Source organism: Hyla sarda, chromosome 6 (assembly GCF_029499605.1).
Source record: "Hyla sarda isolate aHylSar1 chromosome 6, aHylSar1.hap1, whole genome shotgun sequence".
NCBI classification, from domain to species: domain Eukaryota; kingdom Metazoa; phylum Chordata; class Amphibia; order Anura; family Hylidae; genus Hyla; species Hyla sarda.
Window position 1 is genome coordinate 49,972,694 of NC_079194.1, and position 15,545 is coordinate 49,988,238.

Genomic DNA, 15,545 nt, shown 5'->3' on the forward strand with positions numbered 1-15,545 from the left:
ATGTTGCAAAACTAAAACTCCCAGCATGCCTGGACAGCCGTTGGCTGCTCCTCCTTTGTATTCACTGTATCTGTATTCACTTGTCCATTTTCGCGTGGAACATCCGCCAGTAAAACCAGGATGGACATACTGCACATATGCATGATCCGGCGGGCGCTAGAAGCATCTCAGAGGCGGCAATGCATTTCTGAGCAGAATCTGTAGAAAGAATAGACGTGTCCTATTCTTTCTGCCGACGCCGGGATCGGAATCGGGATCTCAGCGGGCAGAAACATGTGAACGGCACAGCAGAATCCCACTGAAATCAAGTGGAATATTCCTGCAGAATTCCACTTGGAAATTCTACTGTGTGAACATAGCCTAACAAGTGAACAGTTATTAAAGGGGTACTCCGCCCACAGACCACTTATCCCCTATCGAAAGGATGTCTGATTCCCACTGCTGGGACCCCGCCACGATCTTTGTGCAGAGCCCATGCTTTTAGTATGTTTAGAACGCTGGGTTTCTGTGGATGCATACGTGAAGTCGCACCACTCCCCCCCTATGATGTCACATCTTGTCCCCGCCATTCATGTCTATGGGAGGGGGCGTGGCGTGACATCACATCTTCGGCCGCGGGAACCCTAGTGTTCTAAACATACTGTTTAGAATGCCGGGTGAGGCACGGAGATCGCGGGGGGGGGGGGGGGGGGGGTCCCAGTGGCAGGACCACCACAACCAGCCATCTTATCCCCTATTCTTTGTATAAGAGATAAGATGTATGTGGGCAGAATACCCCTTTAAAAGAGCTCCCCTGGAGTACTGGTGCAACAAAAGAAAAATCTGCAGCTTGTTCACTCTACGCCCAATGCCGATGTTACCACTACTACCGGTGTTGGTTGTGGTGGTGGCCTGTAGGCTTACGCCCTTGGTGCCTTCACTATAAATCTGGCCTCGGTCACACAGTACAACATCAGAAAGTTAATGCTTTAGGTTTCATTAAAATGTAAAGCTCTTCATCATTCTCGGCACATCTTCTTTCCTCGGGTGAACGGGTTCTCTGTAATCTTTACTGGACTTCAGCTTTTAAGGATTAAAGTACAAGGTTGGGAGAAATGGTGGTTTTGACAAAAGCCTCAAGAAAAAAAAGGTGAGGAGACATCAAAAGCCCATGAAGGTTAATTGAGGGCACGTAAAGGAAAAAGCTTTATAAGACACAGAGATGAAAGGAAATAAGACCTAGATGTAATTATTGGGATATTGTTAGATGGGAAACAAAGCACCTAAGGTCGAGTCATAACCCTGGAAACATTGCTCAAACATAGGATTTTCTGCAATAACTCTAATATATGAATTATCTCTAAAAAATACCTACAACAATACATCTGCAGTCCTACTCACCACTGACCGTGCACCATGAGATGGATGGTTAATGACCCAATTGTTTCAATTAATGTGATGACGTTAAATAGAACAAAATGCATCGATTTTCTCAAATCTTGTGTAAAATCTTGTCTGACATTTGGCTTTTTTGCACTACTAAGGGTATAAGCACATAAGATTCATTCTATTGATTGTTTCCGTAGTAAGTAAATAAGTTTTACAAATGACAGTATATCAGCCTGCCCTTCTCACCAAGTTTTGCTGTAAAAACAGCGTCAGCAGGAGTCAAGCCATTGCCTTCAAGCCTCCTGATGATGCTGTTGTTACAGTGAAACATGTCGAGGAGAGCATACGCTTCGGGCCCAGCCCTGGACTAGTGACGTTGCCTTGACGATGACGGACAGGGACGTTGTGCATGAACGTCCCTGTGTGTCGTCGTCAAGGCAACGTCACTACTCCAGGCCAAGGCGTGGAGAAGAGGCCCCCCCCTCCGGTGAAAATGGAGAGCCCGCAATGACTAATCCTCCCCACCGGACGGTCCCTGCAGCATAGATGGCCCAGAACAGCTCACCCTAACTTCCCGCTGAGGGGAGGAGAGTAGACAACTAAAGGGGGGGGGGCTGGATGATGATGAAGGCCTCAGTGGTCTTAAACCTGCGGACCTCCAGAGGTTTCAAAGCTACAACACCCAGCATGCCCGGATGCCAATGGCTGTCCGGGCATGCTGGGAGTTGTAGTTTTGCAACCTCTGGAGGTCCGCAGGTTGAAGACCACTGATGAAGGGATTGACAGGCGGAGAGTTCACTGGAGTATAAGCCGAGGGGGGCGTTTATGATCTTTGTTCGAAACAGTTCTAGTTTGTGCCAAATTTTATGCTTAAAATCCTTTTGTGGACTTGATTTATACACTTTTATCTGTAACTGTAAAAATAGAAATGTTCACTAAATGTTCCTGAATACAAATAACTGCGATATATAGTAAAGTACAATTTCATTTTTGTATCGTAGGAGAAAAGTGCTGCTCATAACGTTCGACCTAAAAACAACACTGAAGCTCCAGGACCAGGGCAAAATCCTCGAATAAAGTAAGAATCAACATTTGTCTTTTATTTATTTTCTGCTTTCTTATCTAGGGCTCATACATGGGGCCATATTATGGTTCCCTCTTGTTTGGAGCTGCAATGGGACTTTACTGTAACTCCCGGCGACTCCTATCTCTTATGTAAATGTATTTTTGTTTGTTCTCTTTAGTATACACATCTCCGAAAGTCAGCAGGAGTTTTTCAGAATGCTGGATGAAAAAATTGAAAAGGTAAATGTAGGCAAAGCTATGACATGTATCACTGACTTAATTTATTGGAACAGAAAGTAACCAGGTATGTAGGATCCTACACCCTGGACCTTGAAAATGTAATTTAGGAAATTAAAGATAATTATGGGTAACGTACAATTCGCAATCATTTATGTTTCTGGGGCTGTAGAGAAAGGAAAGAAATTACACTTACCTACCCCTGATTCCCTGATGCAGCTTCTGTTTTGTCTTCTCCTTGTGAGACAAGAGCTTTAGGGTACGTTCACACGCGCGGATTTAAAGCGTATTATACGCTGCAAATTCGCTGGTGAAGGCCCGCTCTATGCTGGCTTTACATGTGCCTGCTCGTAGTGGCAATACGCCGCTACGAGCAGACACACTGATGTGTGGGTCGCAGTATACTCTCACATCGCAGGAGCTCTCTGCCTAGCTCAGAGCAGGGAGAGCGGACGCGATGTGCGAGTACGCCGCGCACATCACTGCACTGTGTCTGCTGGTATCGGCGTATTGCACATGTAAAGCCAGCATAGAGCAGGGCCTTCACCAGCGGATCCGCAGCTAAATACGCTGCGAAAATCCGCGCGTGTGAACTTACCCTTAGAGCAGGACCTGTCTGAGGGTAAGTGATTGGCTGAGCTGGAAGGTCCTGCTCTGAGTTTATGTTTCGCAGCAGTGGAGGACTGGAAGCAGACAAAACAGGAGCTGAAGTGGGACCTGTGGAGAACCAGGGGTAGGTAAGTATAACTATTTTTTTCTTTGCTCTACAGCCCCAGCAATATATGAAACCCCCTTTTAAAGGAGTATTCCAGGAGTATTCCAAAGGATAGGGGATAAGATGTATGATCGCAAGGGTCCCGCCGCTGGGGAGGGACCCCCGCGATCTTGATGCAGCCCCCGGCATTCTGTGTCAGTCGCTGCTTCCGAGACAGGAACATGACATCATGGCCACGCCCCCTCCATTCATGTCTATGGGACGGGGCATGACGGCCACAGAATGCCAGGGGCTGCAAGATCACGGGGGTCCCCAGCGGCAGGACCCCTGCGATCATACATCCTTTGGACAGGGGATAAGATGTATAAACCCGGAATACCCCTTTAAGCCCAGTTAAATTATCACTTTAAATGGCTCCATTGGTGTCCAACGTGTAGGATTCAGCCCTGCTGATTTATTTATATATTTGTTCTTTAACAAAACCAGCATTTACACTCCAATATGAACCAATCCTAATCTAATTCCAATGACTAAAGTGGCGTAACTCTTAAATATGGTCGATGTTATACGTATCTCGTGGTAACCCGTATGTGAAAACGTCTTCTCACTATTTGTTTTGAAGGGTCGCGATTATTGCTCAGAAGAGGAGGACATCACATGAGTGTCATCTCCCGTACAAAGTGTGTAAATATCTTTTATGACGTACAACCCACTGGATCTTTTCTACGAAACAACCTATGACCAGGAGATCTGAAATCACATGGCAGCAAAATGCAATGTTTCAACGTGAACTCAACTGATCTAAAGTTCTTTCGATGAAGGCTACAATACTGTATCTAGCAAAACGCTTCTAATTCTCTTTAAACATGGCTGCTTGACATCCGAAAATAAGCTGACCTACTGTAGCAGGAGATTTTTATGCTTCCAGATTGGTATTTAGATACTTTTAGCCCAGCAAACAATAGGAGGGGCGCTGCACTGCTTGAGAGAGATGACAGGGGGCAGAACTGATGTTGTTCTTTGTCGGGTAAGTTCGGGGGATACCTGCCTATTCTGTCTTCTCCCATTACACTTTGGTGACCTTTCAGTCTGCAGTTCGTTGCACATATTAGTGTCCATGTCCATTTGAATATTTTTCCCATTTTTATATATATATTTTTATTTTACTAAAATAAACATTTGTGTTTTATGTTTGTTGTGCATTTTCATTCTCTTTGTGTATGGAAAGACTTGTCCGTGAATGTTACAAACTTAGAAATGACTGCAGTTTTGGTAAATCCTGGCTCACCTCGATATCAACTCTTCAACAAGCCCAGGACGTGACGTGTTAAAGCTAGAGTTCCTTACTTGTTGAAGACGAGGCAACACTAAAATAAAATAAAAATTAAAGTAATATTGTAAGATACCAAATTACCATAAAGTGTTCCATGTGGTCATTTATTTTTATAACAATCCCTTCCGCCGTCCTCCCAATAATTGTACATTTGCATTGAAAATTATAGCTTTAGGAATCAATCACCAGTATTTGTCGGCCTCCAGAATCCACCGGTGTCACATCGGAGGCTGCTATATCTGCATGTAAACCTGTAAAGGGTTATTTCATAGTCATCGTATCCGCTATTGCATTATGAAATCATGTGAAAAGTTACAAGTGTCCGTTACATTATTATCCTCAAGAATTGGGTCCGTCCTGTTCAAAAATATTAAATAAAACAAGATTATGGTAATAAAAAAACGGCACTTAAAACCTCCCTACCAACTGATGCCAAATACTCCTGTATATAAATGGGGCTAGTCAGCCTTATATTATTGATGGCTAATTTGCTAGGGATGCCTGAGGATGGGCTGTGTGAAGGGGCTGTGGCACTGATATGACCAGTGGCACCTCCTTAAAGGGGTACTCCGATGGAAAACTTTTTTTTTTAATCAACTGGTGCCAGAAAGTTAAACAGATTTGTAAATGACTTCTATAAAAAAAAAAAAAAATCTTTACCCTTCCAGTACTTTTTAGCAGCTGTATGCTACAAAGGAAATTCTTTTCTTTTTGAATTTCTTTTTTGTCTTGTCCGCAGTGCTCTCTGCTGACACCTGATGCCTGACACGGACAGAGGTGTCAGCAGAGAGCACTGTGGACAAGACAAAAAAAAAAGATTAAAAAAGAAAAGAATTTCCTCTGTAGCATACAGCTGCTAAAAAGTACTGGAAGGGTACTTTTTAGATTTTTTAATAGAAGTCATTTACAAATTTGTTTAACTTTTTGGCACCAGTTGATTTAAAAAAAATGTTTTCCACCGGAGTACCCCTTTAATATTTAGGGCTTATTCCCACATACGCAATGGTAGAAAACCGCTGGAAGGAAACTAATACCAAAACTGATCCCGTTGTTGTCAATGGAGTCATTTCTGGCATCCAATTACAATTTGACCAGATGCCGAATAGGAAAATGTGGCTTACATCGAGGGTGAAAAGGCTGGATGACAACTGATGCATTTTTTGCATGAGGTGCTGCCAGTTTTTGGATAAAAAACAAACCTTGGTAATGCACCGACTGTATGAGAACCTGGAATGAGACAAGTTTCAGAACCTCATACTGCAACTATTAAGATTACAAGCACTGTAGCCTTTTCATACAGCTGATCAATAGGGGTGTCGGACCCCTGCCAAAATAATACTGATGGGCTATCCTAAGAATAAGCTATCAATTTTATAAGGATGGATTACCTATGTAAGCAAAAAAAGGAGTCTTAACCCTAGGGATTGTACAGAGATTTAACAGTCTTTGACTACAAATGGTATATTCTGAGGAAAAGCCTCAACAAAAAGTAGCTTTTTCCCCCAAAAAATAATATTTCAAATGCACGACGGAAAATTCCATGTTATGTGAACTCTCAGGCACATCTCCCTATAGGAGGTTTGAGGGAGGATTTTTAAACCGTCACCCGTTCACCACACTAAACCCAATACGCTGTGTTATAGTGGGGGTGAACAGGAGACCGATGCGGGGTCTCTGACATATGCATACCTGCAATCCTCTGAAGACCCTCTTCTGTCTTCTCTGAATTGCGCGCGAGCCCGATGTCTGGATTTGAAAATTTATGGTCGCTGGTCACGTGAATGCTAAGTTGGCACAAGCGCTCCCGTAACCAGCGACCATGAATATTCAAATCCATCCGGCGGGCCCGCGCGCAATTTAGAGAAGACAGAAGAGGGTCTTCACCGGACTGCAGGTATGTATATTAGTCAGAGACCCCCCATCGGTCTCCGATTCACCCGCACTATAACCCGGTGTATTGTTTTAGTGTGAACGGGTGACCGTTTTCCTTTAAAGCTATAACATAGGAAGAATAAAGCCTTGTCAACATGGCGGTAATTTACTGTACGTGTTGGGGGCCATAGACATCTTCTTTAGCAGAAATCGTCCTTTTCTAATTGAATTCACTTTGTAACAAGAACTAATGATCGGCCTGTGGTTATACCATTGTGAATCTGCTTATTCTATTATGTAGATGGTGCCGCCATCTTGTTTCCAGTACTAAGTATACAAGTCCTATACATCTATTCTACCCATAATATTTGAACTTTTGATGATTCTGTGAAAGTTTCCGTCCTGTCTTAAAACGTACATACTTCTTACTACTGTACAAGAAGTTTGCCTTTTGGTATAATGTTGTGTAGAAAACGTTGCAGCTTAATAATGAACACCATAAGAACCCACTTTCCCCAACCCCCCGGTTTCTTTACATTTTTATAATCTTTAGATAGTTGGCAGCTGAACGGTTATTTGTTCATTTCTTCCGATTTCCCCCATACACATGCGTTCTAGGCCAAGCATGTATCTCTTCTGAGTGGGGATGGAAGCCATTGGCAGTCACCTCTGGTGTTATCTCCCCTCAATCCAAAAGCCCAATTTGGGGAAAGTTGGTACACCTCCATACACATTAGATGGTTGGCCAGCCCTGCTGATAGTGGTGTATTTGGGCAACAGTAAGGGGCGTAGTAGACATCCCTGTGGGGAGAACCGCATGAACCATCGCTAGACCATTTGTGCAGCCCTTAGTGGCAATCAACCATTGTCTGCACATCCCCTATTTACGGGAAGATGAGCAACCAATATCTTTCTTCTTTTTTGTGGGTCAACACGACCTGATCAGCTGACATTGGGGCCTTAACTTTTACACCATTTCCAATGGCTTATAATACATTACAATCTGGCCACAATCTAACCAGTAGGACAATATTTAGGATATGCCAGTCACTGGTAGCACATACAGTGGAACAACCACCAAAAATTACCTGTATGCACAATATATGGTGCCATAATGGTCAAGTTAATCTAATCTGGATAAGGGGGTGGTCTTTCGGAGAGACGTCACTGTACATGTAAAGGTTTGTGCAAAAATGGGATAGTGTTTTCTATGTGAAAGAAATTCAAAAACTGCAAATATAAAATTTAAAGGGGTATTCCGGGCAAAAACATTTTATCATCTATACAAAGGATAGGGAATAAGATGTCTGATCCCGGGGGGCCCACTGCTGAGACCCCCCTCAATCTCCCTGCAGCACCCGCATTCTATGCGGGTGCTGAATCTCCAGTTTCGGAAACCTCCGTGTTTCCGGGACTGGGGACGTGACGCCACGCCCCTTCCATTCATGTCTATGGGAGGGGGCGTGACGGCAGTCACGCCCCCTCTCATAGACATGAATGGAAGGGGCATGGCATGATGTCATGACCACCCCAGCGTTCTAAACATACTGTACGGAGATCGTGGGGGTCCCAGTGGCTGGACCCACATGATCAGACATTTTATTGTATCTTAGGGGATAACATGTCTTGGGATGGAGAACCCCTTTGAAGCATTGAAAATGTTCTTTCTGTGGTTCTAAATAGAGATGAGCGAACTTACTGTAAATTCGATTCGTCACAAACTTCTCGGCTCGGCAGTTGATGACTTTTCCTGCATAAATGAGTTCAGCTTTCAGGTGCTCCGGTGGGCTGGAAAAGGTGGATACAGTCCTAGGAGACTCTTTCCTAGGACTGTATCCACCTTTTCCGGCCCACGGGAGCACCTGATAGCTGAACTAATTTATGCAGGATAAGTCATCAACTGCCGAGCCGAGAAGTTCGTGACGAATCGAATTTACTGTAAGTTCGCTCATCTCTAGTTCTAAAGCAAATATAGAACCATTATCGCTACTGATCTCTATTGACAGTCAGCTTTACTGGTTAAATCTATGGCTGGTTAAATTTGGCCATTTGTTACCTCCCGAGGTGTCACTCACATTACATAGTCATCCATTTCCAGCTTCTCTACGTCTGGTATATGTTGTTTCGAAGGAGAGCGTCAATAAAATGAGAAGTGCGATGTTTTTAAATATGCAAATGCTATAGATTTATATATATATATATATATTATAGATTGTACAATGTAACAGAGAGAGGTTTTGTGAAAACAGAACATATGTTATATAGATTCTTAATTTGGTTATGAAAAAGCTATTTTTGTCATGTTTTATATTTTTGTTTTCCAATGACACTTACAATAATCTAGGACTATGTAAGCTGCAGAATGGACAGACGTGTATAGGAGGGTGAATATATTTTTATAGAAATATATGTTACAGTAAAGAAAATAAAACCATAACTGTCCATCAATGCGTTCTGCAATCTCCAATAGGCTTGGCATCTACTCAATGTTTGTCTCCTATAGTCTTTGAGGTAGTGACATCAGACAGAATACATACATTGGCCTGAAACTAGATGGTCCAAGGATACCGAATAAAGGGTTAAAGGGGTTATTCAGGAAAAAAAAAATAATTATATATCAACTGGCTCCAGAAAGTTAAACAGATTTGTAAATTACTTCTATTAAAAAAAATCTTAATCCTTTCAGTACTTATGAGCTTCTGAAGTTAAGGTTGTTCTTTTCTGTCTAAGTGCTCTCTGATGACACGTGTCTCGGGAACCGCCCAGTTCAGAAGAGGTTTGCTATGGGGATTTGCTTCTAAACTGGGCGGTTCCCGAGACACGTGTCATCAGAGAGCACTTAGACAGAAAAGAACAACCTTAACTTCAGAAGCTCATAAGTACTCAAAGGATTAAGGTTTTTTAATAGAAGTAATTTACAAATCTGTTTAACTTTCTGAAGCCAGTTGATGTATAAAAAAAAGTTTTCCTGGATAACCCCTTTAATAAATTTAGCGCAGCCTTAGACGTGTATGGTTTTAGTTTAAAGGGGTACTCCGGTGAAAACCTTTTTTCTTTTAAATCAACTGGCTCCGGAAAGTTAAACAGATTTTTACATTACTTCTATTAAAAAATCTTAATCCTTCCTGTACTTATTAGCTGTTGAATACTACAGCGGAAATTCTTTTCTTTTTGGAATGCTCTCTGATGACATAACGAGCACAGTGCTTTCTGCTGACGTTATTATAATAATAAGTCTTTATTTATTTATTTATTTATTGTTGTCCTAAGTGGGATTTGAACCCAAGGCCCCAGCACTGCAAGGCAGCAGTGCTAACCACTGAGCCACCATGCTGCCCTTAGCATACATCTGCTATGCACAGTTGCTAAAATGGACAGAGATGTCAGCAGAGAGCACTGTGCTCGTGAGGTCATCAGTGTTCCAAAAAGAAAGGAATTTCCTCTGTAGCATTCAGCAGCTAATAAGTACTGGAAGGATTAAGATTTTTTTAATAGAAGTCTTTTACAAATATGTTTAACTTTCTGGCACCAGTTGATTTAAAGGAAAAAAGGTTTTCATCGGAGTACCCCTTTAAAGGGGTATTCCAGGCAAAACCTTTTTTTATATATATCAACTGGCTCCGGAAAGTTAAACAGATTTGTAAATTACTTCTATTAAAAAATCTTAATCCTTCCAATAGTTATTAGCTTTTGAAGTTTTCTGTCTAACTGCTCAATGATGATGTCACGTCCCGGGAGCTGTGCATGATGGGAGAATATCCCCATAGGAACTGCACAGCTCCCGGGACGTGAGTCATCAGAAAGTAGTTAGACAGAAAACGACAACTCAACTTCAGAAGCTAATAACTATTGGAAGGATTAAGATTTTTTAATAGAAGTAATTTACAAATCTTTTTAACTTTCCGGAGCCAGTTGATATATAAAAAAAAGTTTTGGCCTGGAATACCCCTTTAAGGCTTGTCTAACTTTCATGGCAACATGAAGTTGGCTTAAAAGGTCTACAACTAAAGACCTTGTCAGGCTGGGTTCACACTACGTTTTGTCCCATACGGGAGCGCATACGGCAGGGGGAGCTAAAAGCTCGCGCTCCCGTATGTGACCGTATGCGCTCCCGTATGTCATTCATTTCAATGAGCCGACCGGAGTGAAACGTTCGGTCCGGTCGGCTCATTTTTGCGCCATATGCGCTTTTACAACCGGACCTAAAACCGTGGTTGACCACAGTTTTAGGTCCGGTTGTAAAAGCGCATACGGCGCAAAAATGAGCCGACCGGACCGAACGTTTCACTCCGGTCGGCTCATTGAAATGAATGACATACGGGAGCGCATACGGTCACATACGGGAGCGCGAGCTTTTAGCTCCCCCCTGCCGTATGCGCTCCCGTATGGGACAAAACGTAGTGTGAACCCAGCCTCATACTGTTCAAAACAGTATACACTTTACAAAATACTGTTGTATGAGTTGTCATCCACATAGACTGCTTAAAGGGGTACTCCGGTGGAAAACAGATGTTATAAATCAACTGTTACCAGAAAGTGAAACAGATTTGTAAATTACTTCTATTGAAAAATCTTAACTCTACTAGTACTTACCAGCTGCTGTATGCTCCAGAAAAAGTTGTGTAGTTCTTTCTAGTCTGACCACAGTGCTCTCTGCTGACACCTTTGCCCATGTCAGGAACTGTCCAGAGCGGAAGCAAATTCCCATAGTGAACCTCTCCTGCTCTGGACAGTTCTTGACATGGACAGCGGTGTCAGCAGAGAGCACTGTGGTCAGACAGAAAAAAAAAACTTCACAACTTCCTGTGGAGCATACAGCAGCTGATAAGAACTGGAAGGATTAAGATGTTTAAATAGAAGTAATTTACAAATCTGTTTAACTTTCTGGCACCAGTTGATTTGAAAACATTTGTATTTTTTTTTTTTTTTTTTACCAGAGTACCCCTTTAAGGCTCTTCACATCACATTTGAGGGCTCCACCATTATATACATTGGAACACCTTTTTGAAAGTATCCTGATGTATATGGTCGATTGAGTTCTGAAAAGTGGTGTAAAAGGGGCTTGAAGGGATTTTCTAAAAACAGACCCAATGCCTATCTATAGGAGAGGAGTTTCTGCTCGGTGGGGGTTGGATCCCAATGGTGCCATGGAGTTACGGTCTACCGTTGCCTACTTCTCTTTATAATAGAATTGGATAGAGCCCTGTTCTTGTAATAAACTGCGGTCGGACCCTCACGGATAAGACTCTCGAGTATCCTGCATTGAAGGCAAATGTGTCCTTCATGGGAAAAGCCGATCTGAATTAAAGGGGATCTGTCACCTGATTTATGCTGCCCAAACTACGGACAGCATGAAACAGATACAGCAGCGATGGCTAAGACCTAATGATATAATCTGAAACGCGCGGGTGTATCAGAAAAATCAAAGCTTAAAAAAGTCAGGTAAGTAGTCACAGGGGGCGGTCTCCGTAGCTGCTTTCCATTCAACTGGCCTTGAGTGACCTGTCTCTTCTTTTATGATCATAGGGAGTGAAGCGTCACTCAAGGCCAGTGGGGCAGGAAACAGCCATTGAGGAACTTAAAAATAACCCCCCCAAAACTTTGATTCCTCTGAAAGCTCTGGGCAACGTAAAGTAGGTCCCCGTTCAAAGAATTCCGTAGTGGAATCAGTCAGAAAAATTCCACTCTGAAATCCTGTTGCAGCGGACTCTCATTGTTTTTAATGGGATTCTGCTGCACCATTCACACTGCAGAAACATCTGCTGCGGAAATTCAAATCCGAACCCTATATATATATATATATATATATATATATATATCCATTTTTTTTTGGCACAGACTTAAACACCACAGTTTTCAGACCAGCTCAAAGCAATTTATAGTCGTAAAATGACCCGACCGCGGTCAACAGGTCGTCAGGCTCATTAAAGTTTATTGTTCCGAACGGCTGTGTGCGACCTTCCGTGTTCAGGGTCGCCCCTCGTGACGTCACGCCCGCCCCCCTCAATGAAAGTCTATGGGAAGGGGGCGTGACGGCAGTCACGCCCCCTTCCCATAGACTTTCGTTGAGGGGGCGGGCGTGACGTCACGAGGGGCGATCCTGAACACGGAAGCCCACACACTGCCGTTTGGGCAGCATGAAAACGGGAGAGATTCCCAGAAAAGGGAATATTTTTAGTCCTAGTTAGATTCTTACCTTATAGGGGGGAGATTTATCAAAACCTGTGTAGAGGAAAAGTTGACCAGTTGCCCATAGCAACCAATCAGATCGCTTCTTTCATTTTTCACAGGTCTTTTTAAAAATGAAAGTAGCGACCTGATTGGTTGCTATGGGCAACTGGACAACTTTTCCTCTACACAGGTTTTGATAAATCTCCCCCCTATAGGGTTTTTTGACAGTATTTAGAATATGTACTGCACCGGTCCCACCTTATTTCTGGTACAACATATACAGGTTTCTATAAATTACCATCTGAGCAATAATATAGTAGGATAACGTGAAATTAAGGTTATTTATTGCTTCGGCTAGACAAGTATTTGGCAGTGTTGTGGTTGTATTTTCAATATACTGTCCTTAAAGGGGTACTCCGGTGGAAAACAAATGTTTTCAAATCAACTGGCTCTGGAAAGTTATACAGATTTGTAAATTACTTCTATTTAAAAATCTTAATCCTTCCAGTACTTATCAGCTGCGGTATGCTTGACAGGAAGTTGTGAAGTTCTTTCCAGTCTGACCACAGTGCTCTCTGCTGACACCTCTGTCTGTGTCAGGAACTGTCCAGAGGTTTTCTATAGGAATTGCTTCTACTCTGGGCAGTTCCGGACACGGACAGAGGTGGCAGCAGAGAGCAGTGTGGTCAGACTGGAAAGAACTACACAACTTCCTCTGGAGCATACAGCAGTTGATAAGTGCTGGAAGGATGAAGATTTTTACAAATCTGTTTTACTTTCTGGCACCAGTTGATTTGAAAACCATTGTTTTCCAGCGGAGTACCCCTTTAAGAGGGCTGTCTAGTCATATTGTGACTAGAGAACTGTTGCACTAAACACTCCCATGTCCATGATTTTAGTCTATGACGACGTTGGGCATTATTCCAGTGATCCCGTAGTGCGGGTGCCTACAGCTGTTGCCATCCTACAACTTCCAGCATGCCCAGACAGCCGATGGCTGTCTGGGCATGCTGGGAGTTGTAGTTTTGCAACGCTGTATGGGAAATGTTGCAGTAGTGTGTGGTCAGAGCTACCAATACCATGCGTGTGTATTTATATATATTGAGAAAACATTTAAAAAAATTTAAAAAAACATCTACAGTATGTAACACCAATTGTACATTGTCCAGTCTCTGCAGGTTCCTCGTAATATTAAAGGGGTACTCCCATGGAAAAAAATTTTTTTAAATAAACTGGTGCCAGAAAGTTAAAGAGATTTGTATATTACTTCTATTAAAAAATCTTAAAGGGGTTATCCAGGAAAAAACTTTTTTTTATAGATCAACTGGCTCCAGAAAGTTAAACAGATTTGTAAATTACTTCTATTAAAAAATCTTAATCCTTTCAGTACTTATGAGCTTCTGAAGTTAAGGTTGTTCTTTTCTGTCTAAGTGCTCTCTGATGACACGTGTCTCGGGAACCGCCCAGTTTAGAAGAGGTTTGCTATGGGGATTTGCTTCTAAACTGGGCGGTTCCCGAGACAGGTGTCATCAGAGAGCACTTAGACAGAAAAGAACAACCTAAACTTCAGAAGCTCATAAGTACTGAAAGGATTAATATTTTTAATAGAAGTAATTTACAAATCTGTTTAACTTTCTGGAGCCAGATGATATATAAAAAACATTTTTTTCTCCTGGATAACCCCTTTAATCCTTCCAGTACCTTTTAAGGGCTAAATACTACAGAGGAAATGCTTTACTTTTTAGATTTCTCTGATGTCATAACCATAGTGCTCTCTGCTGACCTCTGCTGTCCATGTTAGGAACTGTCCAGAGCAGGAGAAAATCCCCATAGCAAACATATGCTGCTTTGGACAGTTCCTAAAATGGACAGCAGAGGTCAGTAGAGAGCACTGTGGTCATGACATCAGATAAATCTAAAAAGTAAAGCATTTCCTCTGTAGTATATAGCCCCTAAAAAGTATATTTTTCCTCTGTAGTATATAGCCCCTAAAATTTACAAATCTGTTTAACTTTCTGGCACCAGTTGATTTGAAAAAAAAAAAAATTTCCATGGGAGTACCCCTTTAAGGCTCATTGGTCAGTACTTCAACGCCCCCCTCCTTCACTGTGAAAGGATTATTATTATTATTATTATTATACGACGATCATAAACCTTTTTAGTTTGCGATGAATTCTATTCTTGTAAAATTTTTGTATTCTGATCTTCTTCCATATGTAGATTGTACAAAATGTATTGTAAAACTGCACTGTGATACTTGATTTAATAGATTTTTACAAACACGGGAAAAAAAAAAATAAATGAGATTACGGTATAAATATATATATATATATAACAGAAACAATGTAATTGTATGAAACAAATGTTAATGCTTATGGAAAAAATCTCATGAAGAAACTTGTGTTTTTGCTTTTATAAAGCGAATGTAATTGGTCCTCCATATTGTTTTAAAGGGGTTCATTTAAAATAAAACTTCTTCAGGCTTATAATAGTCTTTGCTTTGTTTTTTTGTTTTTATTTTGTTTTTCTTTTTACGTGTGTACCTGTTATATCCCATAAAAAAAAAAGTGTCCAAGTACCTAATCCTGATCATGTACATATAATTTTTACGTGTGTAGAACCTATAGTTCTCTCACAAATTCCTTCTGTTGCTTACTTGTTTTGTCATTTTGTGCTTTGGAGGGGGCGTGTCCTCACTCTGCATGACTCATCTTCCTCCATGAGTGTTGGGTCTCTTCATCCAATCACTGCAGGCTGCTCTGTAACCCCCTCCTCCCTGCTGCA

General features: G+C 41.9%; 1 protein-coding gene across 2 annotated transcripts in view; it reads left to right on the top strand.

Moving 5' to 3' along the window:
- C6H1orf21 (chromosome 6 C1orf21 homolog) overlaps positions 1-5,353 on the top strand; it is a 95,059-nt gene extending 89,706 nt beyond the window's left edge. For both annotated transcript variants that reach the window (XM_056523656.1, XM_056523657.1), the window contains exons 4-6: positions 2,370-2,446; positions 2,613-2,673; positions 4,008-5,353. In XM_056523656.1, coding sequence (XP_056379631.1) covers positions 2,370-2,446; positions 2,613-2,673; positions 4,008-4,046 — 177 coding nt within the window. In that variant the 3' untranslated portion in view covers positions 4,047-5,353. The remainder of the gene's footprint in view (positions 1-2,369; positions 2,447-2,612; positions 2,674-4,007) is intronic.
- Positions 5,354-15,545: the final 10,192 nt, after the last annotated feature.